Source organism: Botryllus schlosseri, chromosome 14 (assembly GCF_051294905.1).
Source record: "Botryllus schlosseri isolate E-star chromosome 14, Bs_hap1, whole genome shotgun sequence".
In the NCBI taxonomy this organism is placed as follows: Eukaryota; Metazoa; Chordata; class Ascidiacea; order Stolidobranchia; family Styelidae; genus Botryllus; species Botryllus schlosseri.
Genome location: NC_137249.1, coordinates 10694409 through 10712241, shown reverse-complemented (window position 1 = coordinate 10712241; position 17833 = coordinate 10694409). Strand labels below are relative to the sequence as shown.

General features: G+C 38.2%; 2 protein-coding genes across 2 annotated transcripts in view; one reads left to right on the top strand and one right to left on the bottom strand.

The window, feature by feature from the left end:
* The window catches only part of LOC145455596 (5-hydroxytryptamine receptor 2B-like), a 176945-nt gene that overhangs the window by 26509 nt on the left and 132603 nt on the right, over positions 1-17833 (top strand). The window lies entirely within an intron of this gene.
* LOC145454962 (uncharacterized) lies at positions 4127-16993 on the bottom strand. Its single transcript, XM_080332889.1, has 5 exons — positions 15907-16993; positions 11335-11410; positions 11209-11278; positions 9181-9307; positions 4127-4860 (listed from the first exon to the last, which is right to left on the bottom strand). The coding sequence occupies exons 1-5, from the start codon at positions 16235-16237 to the stop codon at positions 4682-4684; spliced, it is 783 nt and encodes a 260-aa protein (XP_080189015.1). The 5' UTR covers positions 16238-16993; the 3' UTR covers positions 4127-4681.

Genomic DNA, 17833 nt, shown 5'->3' with positions numbered 1-17833 from the left:
TCTACTCAAGTAAGTAAGTAAGTAAGTAGTTGTAAAACGATCGTAATTCGTTAACATGGTCATAGTCAACAAAATGAAAAAAAAATTTTTAGGCAGAACATCTGAGAGCCGTTTCTGGGGTTTTTAAGGTTGCTGATTACGAATATCACATTAGTTTTGTCAGTTTGGCTCTTTGTCAGGAGATATTTACACCACTAAAAAAGTCCAAAATTACTGTTTTTGACCCTAAATATTTCACTTGGTACGAAGAAAATCTTAGTTTTTTTCAATGTTATACTGCGTATAAATAAGTAGTTGACTATAAAGAATCCTCATGTCATTCTAAGTCGTTCTATCAATATTAAAATGACATGATGCGAAATATTTGTTTGTCAAAAAAGCAGTTTTTGAAGCCTAAAAGCCTACTTTTGCACAACGGAAATACGTATTCTGCTGTATCAATGGGTCATTCTACCAAGATTAAAGATGAGTATAAAACTATAAAAATTTATCCTTGGAAGGCTTAACTACAATACTCATATGCGTCTCCTTTCTTTCGACTGGTAAATTGATAATTTTTCGCTGAGTCAACAAAGTGGGTATACCTAGTAACCCTATCAAACGAGAAGCTTGAATGTGGTATCTGGTATATTTGAATACCGATGAAAGATTCCAATTTTACATTAAGAAGGAGTTCACTGCATGTAATTTCTCCTAAGATGTAGTAAATATAACTTCTTATATTATCATAAAGCACCCAACCACAAACAGTTGGTCCGAAAATTCGTATCTGCATATCGAACACTTGAGCACAAACATGAGCATAAAACTTCACTTCCTGTTCAGAAATCTTGATATATTTCCTGATCATCTTGTTGATTAGCAAGGAGAGAGGTTCTACCAAGACATCAGAACAACAAAAGAGAGATATCAGGGCAGATGAGATGAACAATTGAACATATTATGTCAGACCATTGCCGCAAGCTTTCAAGAAACTGCACTAAATAGCTAACAGGCAAAAAAACAATTGTGATTTAAAATATATCAATAATATTATATTCCAACTGATTATTTCAACTTTACAAGAGCTGGTTGACGTAAAACTGATTGAATTAATGCCACGTTATTTGAGTATCAAGGTAAATACTTATGTACATGACTGGAGTTTATTTAGGTACATGATATCCGTGAAAATCTGTAACTATGATAAATCTATTACCCCTAAATATAGTCCTGTTGCTGTATTATGATCTAAAAGAGTCTTCTGTGTGTAAAAATAACAAGTAGATTGATTTTCTAAACTTTATAGTACGACTGAGCCGATTTTATATCTAGTCATTATCGCGAAAATGGGAGATTTCGGTCAAAATAGCTCCATGGGTTATCTCCACAACAAGAGTCAATTTGAAAAAACCAAGGTCATATTCGGAATCAGTGCCCTTCAATAGCCCCAAAACCACTCTTACTTTGTCTGCTTGAAAAAATGTGTTGACCAGTGTTATCAAAAGGTGCAAATTGAGCTATGCGAAAGGTGCAGAGCTTCATTCTTATTGATGCATAGATTGCATACCAGGAGATATCCAATTTTCGAAAACATAAGCATTCGTCCGCATCATGGGATGAAAACGATAGTATTGATATGGAAATGCGATACTATTCCTCTTTTTAACCGAACATCACGTCTTAGAAAATATCATGGTATGGCACCCTCCCCACGTTATTAGGCCTGTAGTTTAGACGAAGAGCAATACGGAGAAGTTGTATAGGATACGGTGTAAACACTTTGCGCGATAAATAAACATTATTAAAAAATATGGTGGATCGTAAAAATGCCATATGTGTAGTTTTATTCCCGAAAATTAAAGGCATTGCCACACTTGCTTTTATACTTCAACCTCTATGTTATCCAAAAAAAGAACTGATATTAATTAGTACTCAAAGTATATGATACTATGAATTGTTAGTGAAATATAAATACTACTTCTAAAAGCGGAGCATTCATTTCGTGTCTTTAGTCCAGAAAGTTTCGAAGGTTGGTATGCTAAAACAGCTCTAAAACTAAAAAAAAGTAAGAGTTCACTTTTCCAGATTAGGGCACGCCATGGACATGCTAGAATACGATATGATAAGTAAATGCCAGATTGCGTAACATCACTTTCAGACGTTACGATGAAGTGGCGAGATTGCGCAGTGGTATAATCCGCGGCTGTAACACCAATGGGTTGCGGGTTCAAATCCGACCGAGGTTGACTTCAGAATTCCTATACCTAAGTGATGGTGGTTTATCTAGGCTCCTACTCATCTCCTCATCCGCGTAAGCGGTATCTTACAAAAAGCCTAGAAGTGGGCCGTGCTATAAGTCGGCAGGTATAGAATAAAAAATTAATAATATCGACCTGGTATAAATGACCATAGTAGTCGACAAACACCATGAATAATAAAAAAAAACGTTTTGATGAGCCATAAATATTATATACTGTGATGAAATTTTCGACATGGCATTGGGTGACAATGCGGTGTGAACGGAACCATGCCAGCCCGCTACCTAAATTATATTCACCGATACTATAGTGATATCATACAGGTTACTCCGTACGCACTGCGCGCGAAGCGCGACGAAAATTCTGGGCTTTAAACAAATTTTATGAAAATTAAATGTTGATGCTCCGTGAAAACAATCCCGAAACTCCTCAGGCTATCTTCCCGTTTGGAGGATTAAACTACTTCTACTTGACAAACTGAAAATAGCGAAAAGTAAGTAAGTAGATCACAAAATATTATGAAGTAGAAGTAGCGAAAATCAGATCTACTTGAGTAAGTACCAGAAGTAGAGGAAAACTACTTGAGTACTTCGAAAAAGTAGAAGTACTTCGTTATACTGACCACCTCAAATACCGCTTAGCAATCTGAACGCAACGTAATTGCCAAGCCCGTAGCTGACGACCCGAGCGCTCAAATTGAATAAAGTTGATCTTGTTTGAACGCTACCATAGTACCATCGCACAGATTCCAAAAATATACTTTAAAATCCGACCGGCGCAATCGAATCGCCTCGAAATACACCTCAAAGTCTGAAAATTGGCATCCGTAGGTTAGTTATCTACAGTGCAATGCTGATCGATCAAAGGCCCTTAATTCTGCCATCAGCAAACATCTGTTAAAAAGTCCGATTTGTGCGAATAATTATCGAGACGACAGATTTCGAATCGTTGGGCGGGGCCGTTCACAATTCCATTTGTGTGCCTTGGAGTCGACTTTTATCAAAATACACCAACCAAAACTCTGTCAACAAAAGGAGTTCGTGTACCACCTAAAAATAGTACATTGAACGCTCTCTCATTCGAAATTTCATGCTGGTGACGTTATATTTTGTGATACGATTGTTGATATACAATGTTCTTCCCAATTCTCTACTAGTTGCTGACGAGTGTGAGCCGAAAATATTCGGGATCATTTCAGTATGAATATAGCCAATCAATTGTATATAGAAGTTCTGGACCTTCAAGAAGCTCTTCAAGTATTTTTTTCATCGAAGAAAAACGATAGCCTACTAACCAACGTAGATCACAGCATAGCAATTTACAGCATAAACTGTTATGGTCACAGAGTTAGTAGAAATAAAAAGCAAGACTATGATAGCTATACGAATTGATAATGACATAGCCTGTTTTGAGTAAGTTTTGTCAGTCCAGCCGACTCTGTGGTCAACTTAACGTACCGGTAGTCCTTTTCCTATCGAGAAGGCTCACCAGCTGACGAGCCACATCCATTCTAGAGCTTGTCTCAATCCTAAGAAAACGTTCAAGGCTGCAGGCAACGTTGAACTCAAGTCAAACCGTACTGCGCATCGCTGTGCCAAGACCTACACGACAAAAGAATGACAAGAAGGATGTCATTCGAAGAATGTCCCTGATGATTTTGCAACTGTTTGTTATTGCCAGTCTAAGCCGTGGGTTTGAAGCAGACTTAACTCCTCCCCTTTCGCTTGTAAACTACTCGACTAAATCAGTCCTACTTAAACCTGTCTCAGCAATAAGATGAAATGATTAGATCATTGGCTTCAATAACGTTGCCGAATAGATCCTAATAACTGTAAAACATCAAGGCCCTTATGTCGGTAAATGACTAAATATTATAATGCGATAAGTGCCATTTCATTCAATAATATTACAGCGGGTAATCATCTTGCATTAAATTCTATGAAAATATGTAAGCATCGCATAATACTTGAGGGTGTGATATAATACACGACCAAGCGAATCATATCACAAGATTAGTAAATTTAACCAAATTCTCAATAACACAATACACCTCGAAACAAATTGGCCACTGTACAGGAAACGCGACGATTGGACTCAATCAACCAGTCCGAAGCATGTAAGCCGACAACCAACAAACAAACAAAGATACTGGACAATAACAAACATTGCAATGCACATAATATTGAAATCACCACAAATCACAGGCAATCAATATGCCAGCCTTCTGGGTACTACTCATCAAGATATTCCCACAAATTGAAATCTCAAGAAATGATATATTAAAGTTTACTATATAACATAAGAAAAATATGATCGCCTGAAGCTGAACCAGGAATGGGCCAGCTGCCATGGAATACTGCTCACCGCAGTTATTCCTCTTAAAAGAAAACGGTTTTCCTTTTGTATTGCATTGGGAGATATGATGGCAATAAGACAGTTCTTCACGAAACGTGTCTCTTCATATGCAAAGCCAAGTGGTCCGATCGTGAAAAAGCCCGTTCACAATTCGGACACTGGAACGGTTTATAGCCGGTGTGTTTGCGATAATGTCTCGTGAGTTCGTCGGATCTGGCAAACTTCCACGTGCATCCGTTCCATGTGCATCTGTACGGTTTTTCGCCTGCAATACCGAGCATAGATTTTAGTGTGCGGTACTTCAATTCTTAGCCAAAGCTGATGATTTAGCGACAATAGCTGATGGATTGGCACCAACATTCAGCTGTTGAAAATTGGATGATTGAAATTGCCCGGATATTTGTTGAAATAAACTCATGAACAGTGTTGGGATCAAGTCACTACCTTCGAGTCACGGGTCAACTTGAGACACTGCACATTTTGACTCGAGTCAAGTCAAGTCAACTAGGGCTGGGCACAATGATTCGAGCCGAGTAGTAAAATGCGATTTTTCCGAGTACTGAAATAATACGATCCTCGCCACTGAAAGTCAACTTATCAACGAGAATTATAACTTCGATACTATTTTCCACTATAGAAGCCTTGAAACCTTAATAGCCACATCGCGGCATACGAAACACATAGTACAAAGCTAAGTACGTTAGTGGAAATAACACATTTCCGAAGTCATGATCTTCCCGCAATATTGTCACGAAGTGCAATGAAATCGGCATGGTCAAAAAATACCAAAGTATCTTTAAGTGATGGATAGACGGCATTTCATTCTTTGTGGTGGCATAAAATGTACCGGTAGAGGTAGATTGTTGGACTTTGCCCTATTACATTCTGTTATGACATCATAATGAGAGATACTCTAATACTTGACTCGAAGCATATTACGTGATTCAGAATCGAATCACTCGGGTACTCGATTTTGCCCAGCCCTAGTCGCGAGTCGAGTTGAATTTTCAAAGTACGATACATGATTCAAAGTCATTGCATTTTGCTAAATGTTTCAAACACAGATAGAGTATTCTGAATCGAGGAACGAAAAAAGAGCTGATTATGCACCGCGCGCGGAAAGGCGCGGTATCGCTCACCCATACGCAGAACTTCTAAACCAGTGGTTCTCAACCTTTTTGTCTTCGCGGACCCCTTTTGTACCGTGACGGACCGAGCGGACCCCCCTCAAACTTTAGTTCAAATTTAGCTCAATTATCGTGCAACCGTCATCTGTCTTGCGCAAATATCTACTCTAAGCTAGTGATAAACAGTAACAAAATGACCATTCTTGAAAACAATATCATACTATATGTAGAAATATGGATAGACTTTTCTTATTTTGAAAGGACTTCTGCAGCTGTACTTCTTATTTCTTGAAATATGTGGTCGTGTCTTTTCACGCCTTCAATTTGATATGAACGAGTGCCGAAAATCCATTTCCACAAATGTAGATGGCGGCGAATGTAATATTAACGACTGACGCTTCCAACGACACCTTTGAGCACGATCGCGACATATATAGCACCAAAATTGACGAACAGATTTTTCAAAAGTTACCACTTCCAGACTAGTCATTCGTATATAGCAGCTAATGTTCAAGATAATCTGGAATTGTGGTTATGAATATCACAAGAGAAAATGGATTCCGTCATGAGGTTTTAATCCCTTTTTTTGAGACGGACTAGAAAAAAACTATTTTCAACCAACCAATGCAAAACATCTTTAAACAGCAATATGTTTGTATCAGTGGGCTATTGGCAACTTGGAAATTAAAATGAGTTTACACCAGGGGTGTCACACATACGGCCCGCCAGACGATTTTATCCGGCCAGCGAAGCCATTCCGAGTAGATTGAAAAAAAACTTGTATTACCCAGCATATTTATCACAAATGTTGATTTGTTTGAAAGAAAATACTTCCGTTAAATATTCCCCCAAGGTAGCAAATGTCGAGGATGTTCGTTATAATCACATTATAATCACCAGACTACGGTGTTTTGGTTTCACACTTGTTAACACTATAGGAATAAATCAGTGACAAAAAAGTGCACACTGATTCGAGTTTTATGGAATAATGTGCCAAAAAGTAGTTATTCACACTGACGAAAACGAAAGTGCCGGCCCGTTATATGAAGTTTACATGGATAATATATTATTTACACAAAAAATATAATTCAAATATCAGTGCATGGTCGTGCTGCTGTATCATTTCTGACTCAAAAGGTCCCGGTAATCTAGAGAAACCTGAATCGTGATTTAATAACAATACAACAAATCCAGAAGTCCGCGTTTACAGTTTAATCTCTTGTATTCCACACAACGCATACACAGTTACACCCGGCTAACGCCAGATTACGACTTGAGTGAAGGGAGCAAATAAGTGAACTTTTATCGTCGTTACCGCCACTGTTTTAGCAGCAGTTCAAGTGTATTCAACCAGCCAATCATCATCGTCAATTCCGTTGTTCACGAATAAAGTTGTTCCTACTTGCTAGAATAAAGCCTCTATGATCCGTGATACAATTGTTATATCCTATTATCTATATGCTTGGTAATAAGGTGATCAAGGGAAAAGCAAAGCGTGCGGCCCGCGAGCTCTTGGAAGGTTTGAATCCGGCCCGCGACGTAATTTGAGTTTGACACCCCTGGTTTACACAGTAGGATATTTAATCTCATACGGTAATTCTGTTGATGTGCTTACTGAATCATTGGCAGTTTAAACGAAACTGATTCGTGATTTCCCTAATTTAAAAAAGCTACAAATTCGTTTCCAATCATTTTGCAAATTTTGAGGTCTCGCGGACCCCCTGAAAATGCTTCGCGGACCCCAGGTTGAGAACCACCGTTCTAAACTATGCAACTATCGGTATAGTCCCAGTCCACAATGATCAGATAAAGTATAGGATAACATACGAAACCTCCGAAAGTTTAAAAAATAATATGGTGCAATACCCTACCCACCTACATATCCATGATATGCAATTAGAAACGTATAGACGATATTCGTTCGATTTGAATCATACAAGAGGGTTGGTTAAGGTGAGCACTGGGCACTGTGAGCAGTTTATAGAGCAGAGATGCATTGCTAGTATATTACTTCATTTCCAGCTCACGACAACGTAAGCTGCAAGCTCCGATCACTGCGTTTAGGATCAATTTATTTGTGATATAACAATGAAGGCTCGGTAAAACGCACAATCATTGAGTGATTGGTTGCTCTCACAGGTCAAACCAGCGTATCGTTAACAATCCGAACTGATAGGCCTACAAGATACAGCGATTTAGTCGACATCGATTACTTGAAATTGACTCGTAAACTTCGCTTAGAGTCACAAGTCAATCCGCATTTTTGAAACGCCAAGTCAAGTCAAGTCATTTTTGCAAAGTGACTCGAGTCAAGCCAAGTCGTACGTAAAAGGTGACTCGAGTCATCCCAACACTGCTTATGAAATGACGATGTTCTGATAGAATCAGAGTAACCACAGAACCAAAGTATAAGCAGCATAAGTTTAGCTATCTGGTAAAACAGCTCACAAAACACAAACTCAGTATGTCAGTAGCTAAAGCGGTAAATGATTAGACTCATGGAGGCACAGAATTTCAATATACAATTGAAAAATTAAATTCATATCAAATTAAACCCGAACATTTTCATCTGACACTCGTCAGAGGTAATCGTCAGGGTCAGCAACAAGCAGAGATTTCAAAAGTACTGTTGATTGGTATATCAACTGTCGTATCACCAACTGTGATGTCACATGCATAACGATTCAAATATTTGAGAACATGAAAGCTTAGGCTCAATGTGCTAGTTTTATATTATACAAAATTCATTTTGTTTTGTTTTTGATAAAACACGACTCCAAGGCACATAAATGAAAGAATGAACGACCTCTTCCGAAGACGCGAAATTGCCGCATCAATAAGGCCGTAAATATTATCTTAATTGTTACAATCTACATCTGTCCGTTATATTTGCATAATTGCAATTGGAATTTTGAATATGCTTAAAACAAATGCAAGCATATCTCTTGGTAAGTTCGAAAGTACCCACCAGGTCGGGTTACCATAGTTTGAGATTCGAAAGAGGACAATTTTTACAAGTCACAATAACGGACGAGGAATCGGGTATTTGAAGATTTTTATGGCTGATGTTATTGGGTTGACTAAAAATAAGGGACATTATCCCAACTCGACACCCAAAAGACCTGTTACCACGTATTGTCGGTTGGTGTTGACCTTTTTCTATTCTACCTACCGGCAATCGGCGTTTACTGTGTCAATTTTCTGCTAATTACCGTCAAATTCCGTCGAAATCCAGTTTTCACATCTACTATAACATCTTTAGTTGTGTTTGTACAGTCGCCAAACTCTCAAAACTATACAAAAGAGGACGAATTGCAAAAAAAGTGGACACTTGGGCGTCCTCGGAGAATATTTTGAAAAAAGCAAACAAATCGTCTTAGAAGAGGACATATTATGGTATCCCTATCCCTACCACTAGGGCAGTTTTCAGTGCTATTTCTGATTACCATGGAACTAACCTGTGTGAGTTCGTTTATGAGCCTTCAGATGAGAGCTTTTCGTGTACGATTTTCCGCACCCTTCAAAATCACAAAAGTGAGCTCGCCGTCGAATAGAAATTCTTGTTCCATTGTGTATGGTGGGATTCTGAAATGGAATTCAACATTTAATAGGTAGGTGAGCAATACTAGAGGATTTTAACACATAATATAAAAACATAATTCCACAGCCTCTTATATTGGTTACCAACAGTCGTCAATGAACTGATATCCAAAATATATTGACATTAAACTGAACTGAAAAACATTTTCAAAGGAAATTCAAGTTAATGGTGAATTTGGTAGGAATAGGAATAGGACATTGTATATTTTTGTCCTTGATTTTTTTCGGCATATACATCGACTTATGATAGACATACACACGATATGTGCATTTGCATACCACGAGTGCACGATGTGCATATGCCGTCGGACAAGGAAGGCACAGGAATAGCCTTGTATGGCTTCCTAAATCTTGCACCACCTCTCCATTCTTTCCCCGTAATGCTGCGCACCAAGCGGGAATTCAGGGATACCAGTGCCGGTCTGACCCGGCAAGGGATTGAACCCACACGACCTACTGATCAAGAGACACGGGATAGCAGTTTCGCTACACTTTTCAAGAGAAAGCTTGCTTTTCATATCAATAAACAGCAGCAGCAAATTTAGTATCTATCGATCTAATGCAGTACAGAAAGCACCAAAGTATTAAAGTATGAGTAGCAAGGAAGAACAAGAAATATAATGTGCCTACTGATCAAGAGAAACGGGATAGCAGTTTCGCTACACTTTTCAAGAGAAAGCTTTATTTTCATATCAATAAACAGCAGCAGCAAATTTAGTATCTATCGATCTGATGCAGTACAGAAAGCACCAAAGTACCAAAGTATGAGTAGCAAAAGAGAAGAATAAATATAATGATGTGGCTACTGATCAAGAGACACAGGATAGCAGTTTCACTGCAATTTTCAAGAGAAAACCTGATTTCCATATCAATAAACAGCATCAGGAATTTTATCATCCATAGATCTAATGAAGTACAGAAAGCACCAAAGTAACAAAGTGGGAGTAGAAAAAGAGAGCTAAATGCTAAAATGCAAAATGCTAAAACTTGATTATTAGACTACGGTATCCAATTTCAAGATACCTGGAGCAAAACCCGCATGAAATCAAGCATTAATCGTATCACACTTGAGACATAAATATTTTAGCATCCTATCAGCATTTTTGTATAATCTCTATTCTCTTTGCTTCAGTATGTTTCGCACCTGTGTTCTATAGTGTGAGAAAAAGCCTGCAATTGGCTTATAACCAGATGTTGGCTGCAGTATGTGTTTTACATGAACAATGTACATTGTACATAAAATCATTCCATAAAAATTTTTCATAGAATGCTGACTGGTATGCGCCAATTTATTTGATACATTTCAAACAATTTGGTAATCAAAAATGAAAATCTTGACATTTTGACAGAAGAGCATCTTTCAAAAGCAATGTTCCCACCGCAAATTCATGAAAAATAACGATACTGGTACTTCAACTATCATTGCACTCCGGATGTGCAAATTAAGTAAGATGACAAGAATGTCTGTCACATTACCCATGATGTACAAACACTCGATATGCAATAAATTCAAACATGGCACAAAGCATCATTTCACATATCACTTGCTCGAGTGAGCGCACGCGTACAGTTTGCATTGTTAAACCACGCCTATTGTAATAACTATCGTGCCTCATGGGTGTGTCTGTCTCATTACCAATGAAACCTTAGACACATAAAGTGCCGTACGAAATAGAAGACTACCCCATGAACCTACTTGAAAAAACATTCCAGTGAGAGGGTTTGGCAATTAGGAATTTAACATCGGTAATGGGGACTGTTCTTGTGTCATTCGTAAACCGAGATTTAGTCTTAAAGCACTCAATTAAAACAAACACAAATACGATAATTTGCTATTGTTAGTAAAATAGAAATTGTTTGCATAAAGGAATATACAGAAAGCATACCTCCATTATAAGTGCTTTATGAAGTAACATGTCGTTGAGATCCGAATGCGATTTCGCTTCAAGCTTAACTCTGTGATGCGATTCATTTTAATAATGCAAATTACAGACATACAGATGGAGACTTACTCAGCTTTTGAAACTGGACCATTTGAAGAAATAATTCGGGAGCTACTATCTTCTGCGGGAACAGGATCCTCGTTACCTTGAATGCAGAGAAACATTAATTTCAGTTATACAGAGAAAATATCATTGATCATTAACACAAAGAGTTGAGAACACTAAAACCCACGAGGTCATAACTCATGTTAAGGAAATAACAGGGCTTTGTTGTTTTTCTTTCAAATCGCATTTGTTATGATATCCACAGGTCATGACTATCAAATCATCCAAAATGCTGAACCAATCAACTGCAGAACCAACACATTTATCTAACAGGTTTGAAAGAAATGTAGGCCTACAGGTAATAAAAATATTAATATTTTTGGTTCATATGTAGCAGAGTGTTTACTTGTTCAAATTACAAGACAGTATATGAGCCTTAATCACAAGAAGAGCTACCCAGTTGAAGAGCTAGTAAAATTGAACAGCAATATAGGTCCCGACCAGGCCTACCCACAGTCACACTAATTTAATAATCTGTTTCCCTCCATTGCATTTTGTTGTTTCACATCACCAAGTCAACTAGCTTATTAGCATTCATCCCATACCCCTATGACGATGTTAAGTTGCCAAGAGACAATTTGGGAAATGTGTTGAACTGGTCATCTGATTACATTGCTACGTATCATGCATAGAAAGTAGGCTACTTAGAAATTGCCCACAGTGAGAATGGATGTACGAAGTAATCGTAATCGGTTATTTCACGTACCTAATCAATTTCTTAGTAAAAGAACGATTACTTTTTACTTCTGCAAGGACTATGACATAAACTGAACATCCGCGAACAAGGAATAGTGAGATATTCATCAGGTTATTGAGTTAGCAGAAACTTAGGATTCACAAGCGCCACTGCTCCTATTATTACATTACAAGTATTAGCTTTGCACGTTGATGCGTCGATCAGTGGTTCGTAACTAGGGCTGGGCACAATGATTCGGGTACTCGAATCTGAATCGAGTATTTATTCTTATGATTCGAGTCGAGTAGTAAAAGAGGATTTTTCGAGTAGTGAAATTATACGCTTCTTACCACTGACAGTTAATTTTATCAACGAGAATTATAGTTTTGATACTAATTTTCACCGTTGAAGCCTTGAACCATACGAAACATATAGTAGAAAAGCTACCAAGGTTACTGGACGTAACACATTTCCGATGTCATGATCGTCTCACAACATCGTCGCCAAGTGAAATGAAATAGGTATGGTCGAAGAAATACCAAAATATCTATTATGTGATGGATAACAGACATTATATTCTTTGTGATGGCATAAAAGGTACATATTTGAACTTGGACGTATTACATTATGTTATGACGTCACAATGAGTGATACTCGACTCAATCATATTACGTGATTTAGAATCGAATCACTCAGGTACTCGATTTTGCCCAGCCCTATTCGTAACCGATGTTCTCTTGAGGTCAGAGAGACGCACTCAACTCATACAGCCATCAGTTGCAGGCCCGAATAGTCGGCCTAGTCGATTTTTATGGTGCTGCGACGTGTGCAGTGGTATATGCCACCATAGGCTATAGTTTGGGGTTAGAAATCGAAATCTCGTATTTCTAAAATGCCAATGCTATCTATTCTATATTTAAAAGCACGTCCGCAATTACGAAATTGGTATCAAGCTGTTGCGCTTCGACCGAATAATATACATTTCCAAGTTGAAGCCTCGCATTTCTGAACTGGTGTCTGAAAGGCAGCAGCAAAAGTCAAACGTATTGCAATAAATATTCATTATAATATTTTCGATTTGTGTGAAAATGATATTTTAATGGTTTTGTTCTTCTAGCACTCTGTTGATGCACAGAACTGTGCATCGTCAGTAATCCATAGCAATGCATCAGATGCTGTGACTCGCGGTGATGTTCATCGCAGGTGAGGGGTGTACTGGCCCCTTCAGAGTCCGATATACATATGTATAAAATGGAAGTTGATTTAGTTGACGACTTGTTTCTTCTCACGGTAGTGTCACTGTTCAAACGCAGGTCACGTAATCAGCTAATAAATACATATAGATCACAATTGAATGCAGGTGTGGATTGAAAATACATAACAGCTATAGGCTACTCAAGTGAGCGCACGTTTTTATTTATAGTTTATTTATTTTTATTGTATGCGCCATTGATGGTAATGTGTGCACTCCTACAGGCGGCCCCTCGTCGTCATCCTGGTACGTGTTGCATTTACCCTGGTGTGACAAATGAATGTATCTATTCATGTACTTCCACATCCAAGCATTAAAAATCATCGACTTCTGATATAAATTATAACCGAGCTCTAGTTAATCCTCTAGTTTCCGGACCACGACCTGACATATCAATATCGCCTTCATATGCCACCTTCTTTATAACCTTTCCTTTTATATTATCTTCTCTTACTTTTCATTCACTGTGTATGCCTCCTTTTTTTAATCGGTCTAGACCAGATGCGTGTCTGATTTCGAAACTCCAAATCGTTTCGACAACCCCCTATCTTTCATTGTATCGCAGTCTTGTGGTGTATTGAAATGATGAAAATTGTAGCAATAAATTGAATTGAATTCTTCGCCGTTACTTGTAACAGCAGCTCGCCATATCTTTAGGCACTAGGCACAGTCATGTAACATGTTCATTGTTCAACCACGAGAAGCGTTTATTCATTATGGCATAATTTTATGTCCACTCTATCTTATTCTCATATGGCCCCACTTGAAACGGGAGCGAAACGTTATTTCGCAATTCTTGATGCTACCCAACATTGGAATCTACCGACATAGCCATCTCCTTAAACATCATGTTACCGTGGATTGTTACTACAATGAGAATCGATGGGGTCGAGAAATGTCTGCTATGAAGTTGGGCAACTGATCTATTGTGACGTAACACGCAAATGAGGTCACATTTAAATGAATATTGTTCTCTCATGAGGCCTTTCCATCGCAACCGTTGTAATGTTGTATCGTCTTCCAGCATGTGATCAAGAGTTAATTTCCAAGTAGCAAAATCAATGTAATCGAGAGTAATCGTGATTACTTTTCCATTGTAATCTTAATCGTCATCTACTACTTCGAGTTTCGCTGTAATCGTAACAGCCTCATTCAGAAGTAGCCGTAATCGCAATCGATTACATTCATGAAGTAATCATCCCACGTCTGTTCTCAATACGCCATTTATATCACTGTGCTTATTGTTCAGCTACGTTAAGCCTCCATGTACTATTTCCACCAACTTGTGGTGAATGTTAGAATTCAGTTTTATGCACATGCAATATCTACAATCAAAGTGATAAAATGATGATAAAACGATTACGAAAAACTCTGCGAGGAATTATTAGCAGTTCATTGCGGAGTAATTTTTAATAGCCTCTTAATTTGTGAAATATAGCCTCGTGCATTTATATCGTCATGTTGCAGACTTCACACATTGCATCATCAGGCATAGTAATAGCAACTAGGCAGGCTACTGAACCTTTCTGTCCAGTATCCACTTAATGTCCAAAGATACCATTGACAAAGTCATGCCGTCGTGACTTAAAAGCGAGGTTACCAAGCTATTTTCAAGAGTAATCAGAACAGCAACATACATTGATATTTTTCAAGATGCTTCACAACTCCGAAACGGTTTTTGCACACAATTTTAGGTTTGCACACGACATCAAGTATATGAACTCATTTACAAAAAAAAAAAACGGTGGGTCGATTTTGGTCCAAACAAAAACAGCTTTGCTAATATGATAACCTACAAATACAAGAAAAGTAGCTGTGATAAGCAACCTAGGAGCCAACTGATGAAAATATTTTTAATACTATTTCTATAAATGAGAATAGTTTCTGCAATCCATGTAGGTCAAGTAAAGTGTTAGCTTTCTACGCGAATATGGAATCGGCGTCTCGTGCACACCAAAGATTCTACTCAGTGCATACACGTGTGATGCCGGGAACCGTCTTGGCACAACAAATATTTGCTCAAAATGTACCGGGAAGGGGTAATCGTCAGCAATTACTAAAAAATTTGAACAGCTTCTTGGAGGTACGGAAGTTCATACAATTGATTAATATATTCATATTGAAACGAACCCAAATATTTTCGGCTGACAATCGTCAGGGGTATTTGTCAGCAACTAGTAGAGAATTGGAAAGAACATTGTATCACAAAATACCCCAAATATCACAAAATACAATGTTCTTTCCAATTCTCTACTAGTTGCTGACGATTACCCCTTACGAGTCTCAGCCGAAAATATTCGGGTTCATTTCAATATGGATATACTATACAATTGTATATTGCTGTTTTGTACCTCCAAGGAGCTATTCCTGTCCTGCGGATGATCTTGACTAGTACCGTACTGTGCAGTCACCGACTGATTAGAATGAACACAATCTCTAGCATATTTCAGAGAAAACAAGATAGAAAAATGAAGTAGGCCCAGTAAATTGATAAATAGCTTAAAGTGTGTGAATATTACACTATCGCAATCTGATACGCATATTCAGATTTTACAAATTTGAAATAGGAAACTGTTGGTACCATATAGAATTCTAGAATAACTCTCACCTTCATCTTTGAAGTTGTCAATATAATTGCGGCACGGCAATGCTGTGGAACTTGAATACTTTCTTTCAATGTCTATTGCGATTTTAGACTTCAACTTGCTCTGAATGTTGACCGGAGAATGAACTTTTTCTGTATTGCTGTTGTTAGTTTTCGACCCTTTCCCGCTTGTTAAATCTAGTGGCTCATCGCTGTCAGAATCTTCACAAAATGTGCAATTGTTGAACAGCGCCGATCCAGAAGTAGCAGGTCCTTGTAAACGCCGAAGATCAGCAGTATTCGGCAAAGAAATCAGTTCAGGCGGTGGCCCAGTAGAGCGACCATAGACATCCATTTTTGCAGATATGGCCCTCTATGAGAACGTATGCATTACATTGGCTAGGTCTGGACTACATATAAACCACTGAATTCATGCTAGAAATGGTGAAATTCTACATAGGCTACTGTATATATATAATTGAAGTGAGGGAAGAATCGGAACACCACAAACCTACAATATTTTAGATCAAACATTAATACCAATATACAAATGCCTATTATGATTATAATCTGTCATCATGACATGCCATTCTATTTACTGTTCAATGCGCAGTTACTCCATCAGTTAAATTTTCTGTGTTTTACAACTAACCTCTGCTGTTTCTGGTAGAAAAAAACTAGGTCAAATTTGGGCACATGAGCTGACATTGTTATACACGCATACATACTGAATCTTGGCTCATAAGCCAGACAAACTGAGAAACATGGTAAAACATGGTCAGTGATTAACAACTTCCTTCCAATTATTTGACAATAAGCTGACTGCATGTGTTGTGTTATACATACATTGCAAGAAGTTAACAGGCATATTACCAGGATGACGAGAAGCAATGTAGAAGGTGATTGGGCAAGTACCGTGCAACCGTGGCAAAGAATAGAATCGATTATTATTTAATCCAATCGGCAATCAGTGGTTCAACTTTGACGCCTGCCAAGCTCGACAATATCTGGTTTTAAAGCGTCATTTTAATAGCAGTCATGTTTTGGAAATACTTTTAGATTTGTCTTGCATTCAAGCATACTACCACACAGTAAACGCATCAAACAAAATCCAGCCGCATTGCTCGCAAGTAGCAGCAAGTCCACTGACAAAAGACAGCTGCCAAGACATGAACTCGATGAAAAGTGAATAATCAGAACACTGACCGCTTGAGACTTGAAAACAGCAGCGGTTACGAGAGTGGCTGAGGAAAACAATGGTATCATTGCACAAGACACCGAATTGATGGCGAGAAGAAGTACATATTCAAGCAACAATGGCGAAATTATTGAGTGAAAAATTATTTCTATGGCCTTAACGTAGGAAAGGTAGGTGTATAAACGTGATTATTATGCCTGATTTCCCGTTCGACCTTTCCCCCGTCACCGCGCCACCATTGCATGCGTCGGTCGCTTTCCGGTGTCATTTTAAGAATCTCTGACTGGTTCTCTAGAAATGGTAAATGCTGTTTGCTGTCATCATTGGTTTATTATTAATTATTAAGAATTTTCATCAATTCAAAACACCACAAGGCTGCGATACAATGAAAAGATAGGAAGGTGCCGAAACGATTCGGAGTAGTCTTTGAAATCAACCTCCACCCGGGCCTAGGCGATGTAACGAGGTGGACTGCTGCTCGATTTACACTCATACTCACACGTCATTGTTGCGCAGGGCCTTGTTCATTTTTTCTCGTATTCCATAAGTTTTACCACCGAAGCAGTTATACTATCGAATCTTAACAATAACTTTTATGTTCGATAATAATCATACACACTCACATATATCATATCTACCACAACCTTCAGGTTAAGCAGCTTCTAAGCAACGCTAGGTTCAGTCTTTGACACATCGACTCGCCTCTACCTTGTGTACTCAAAGTTGCCATAACCATGCCTGCATTGCCGGCTT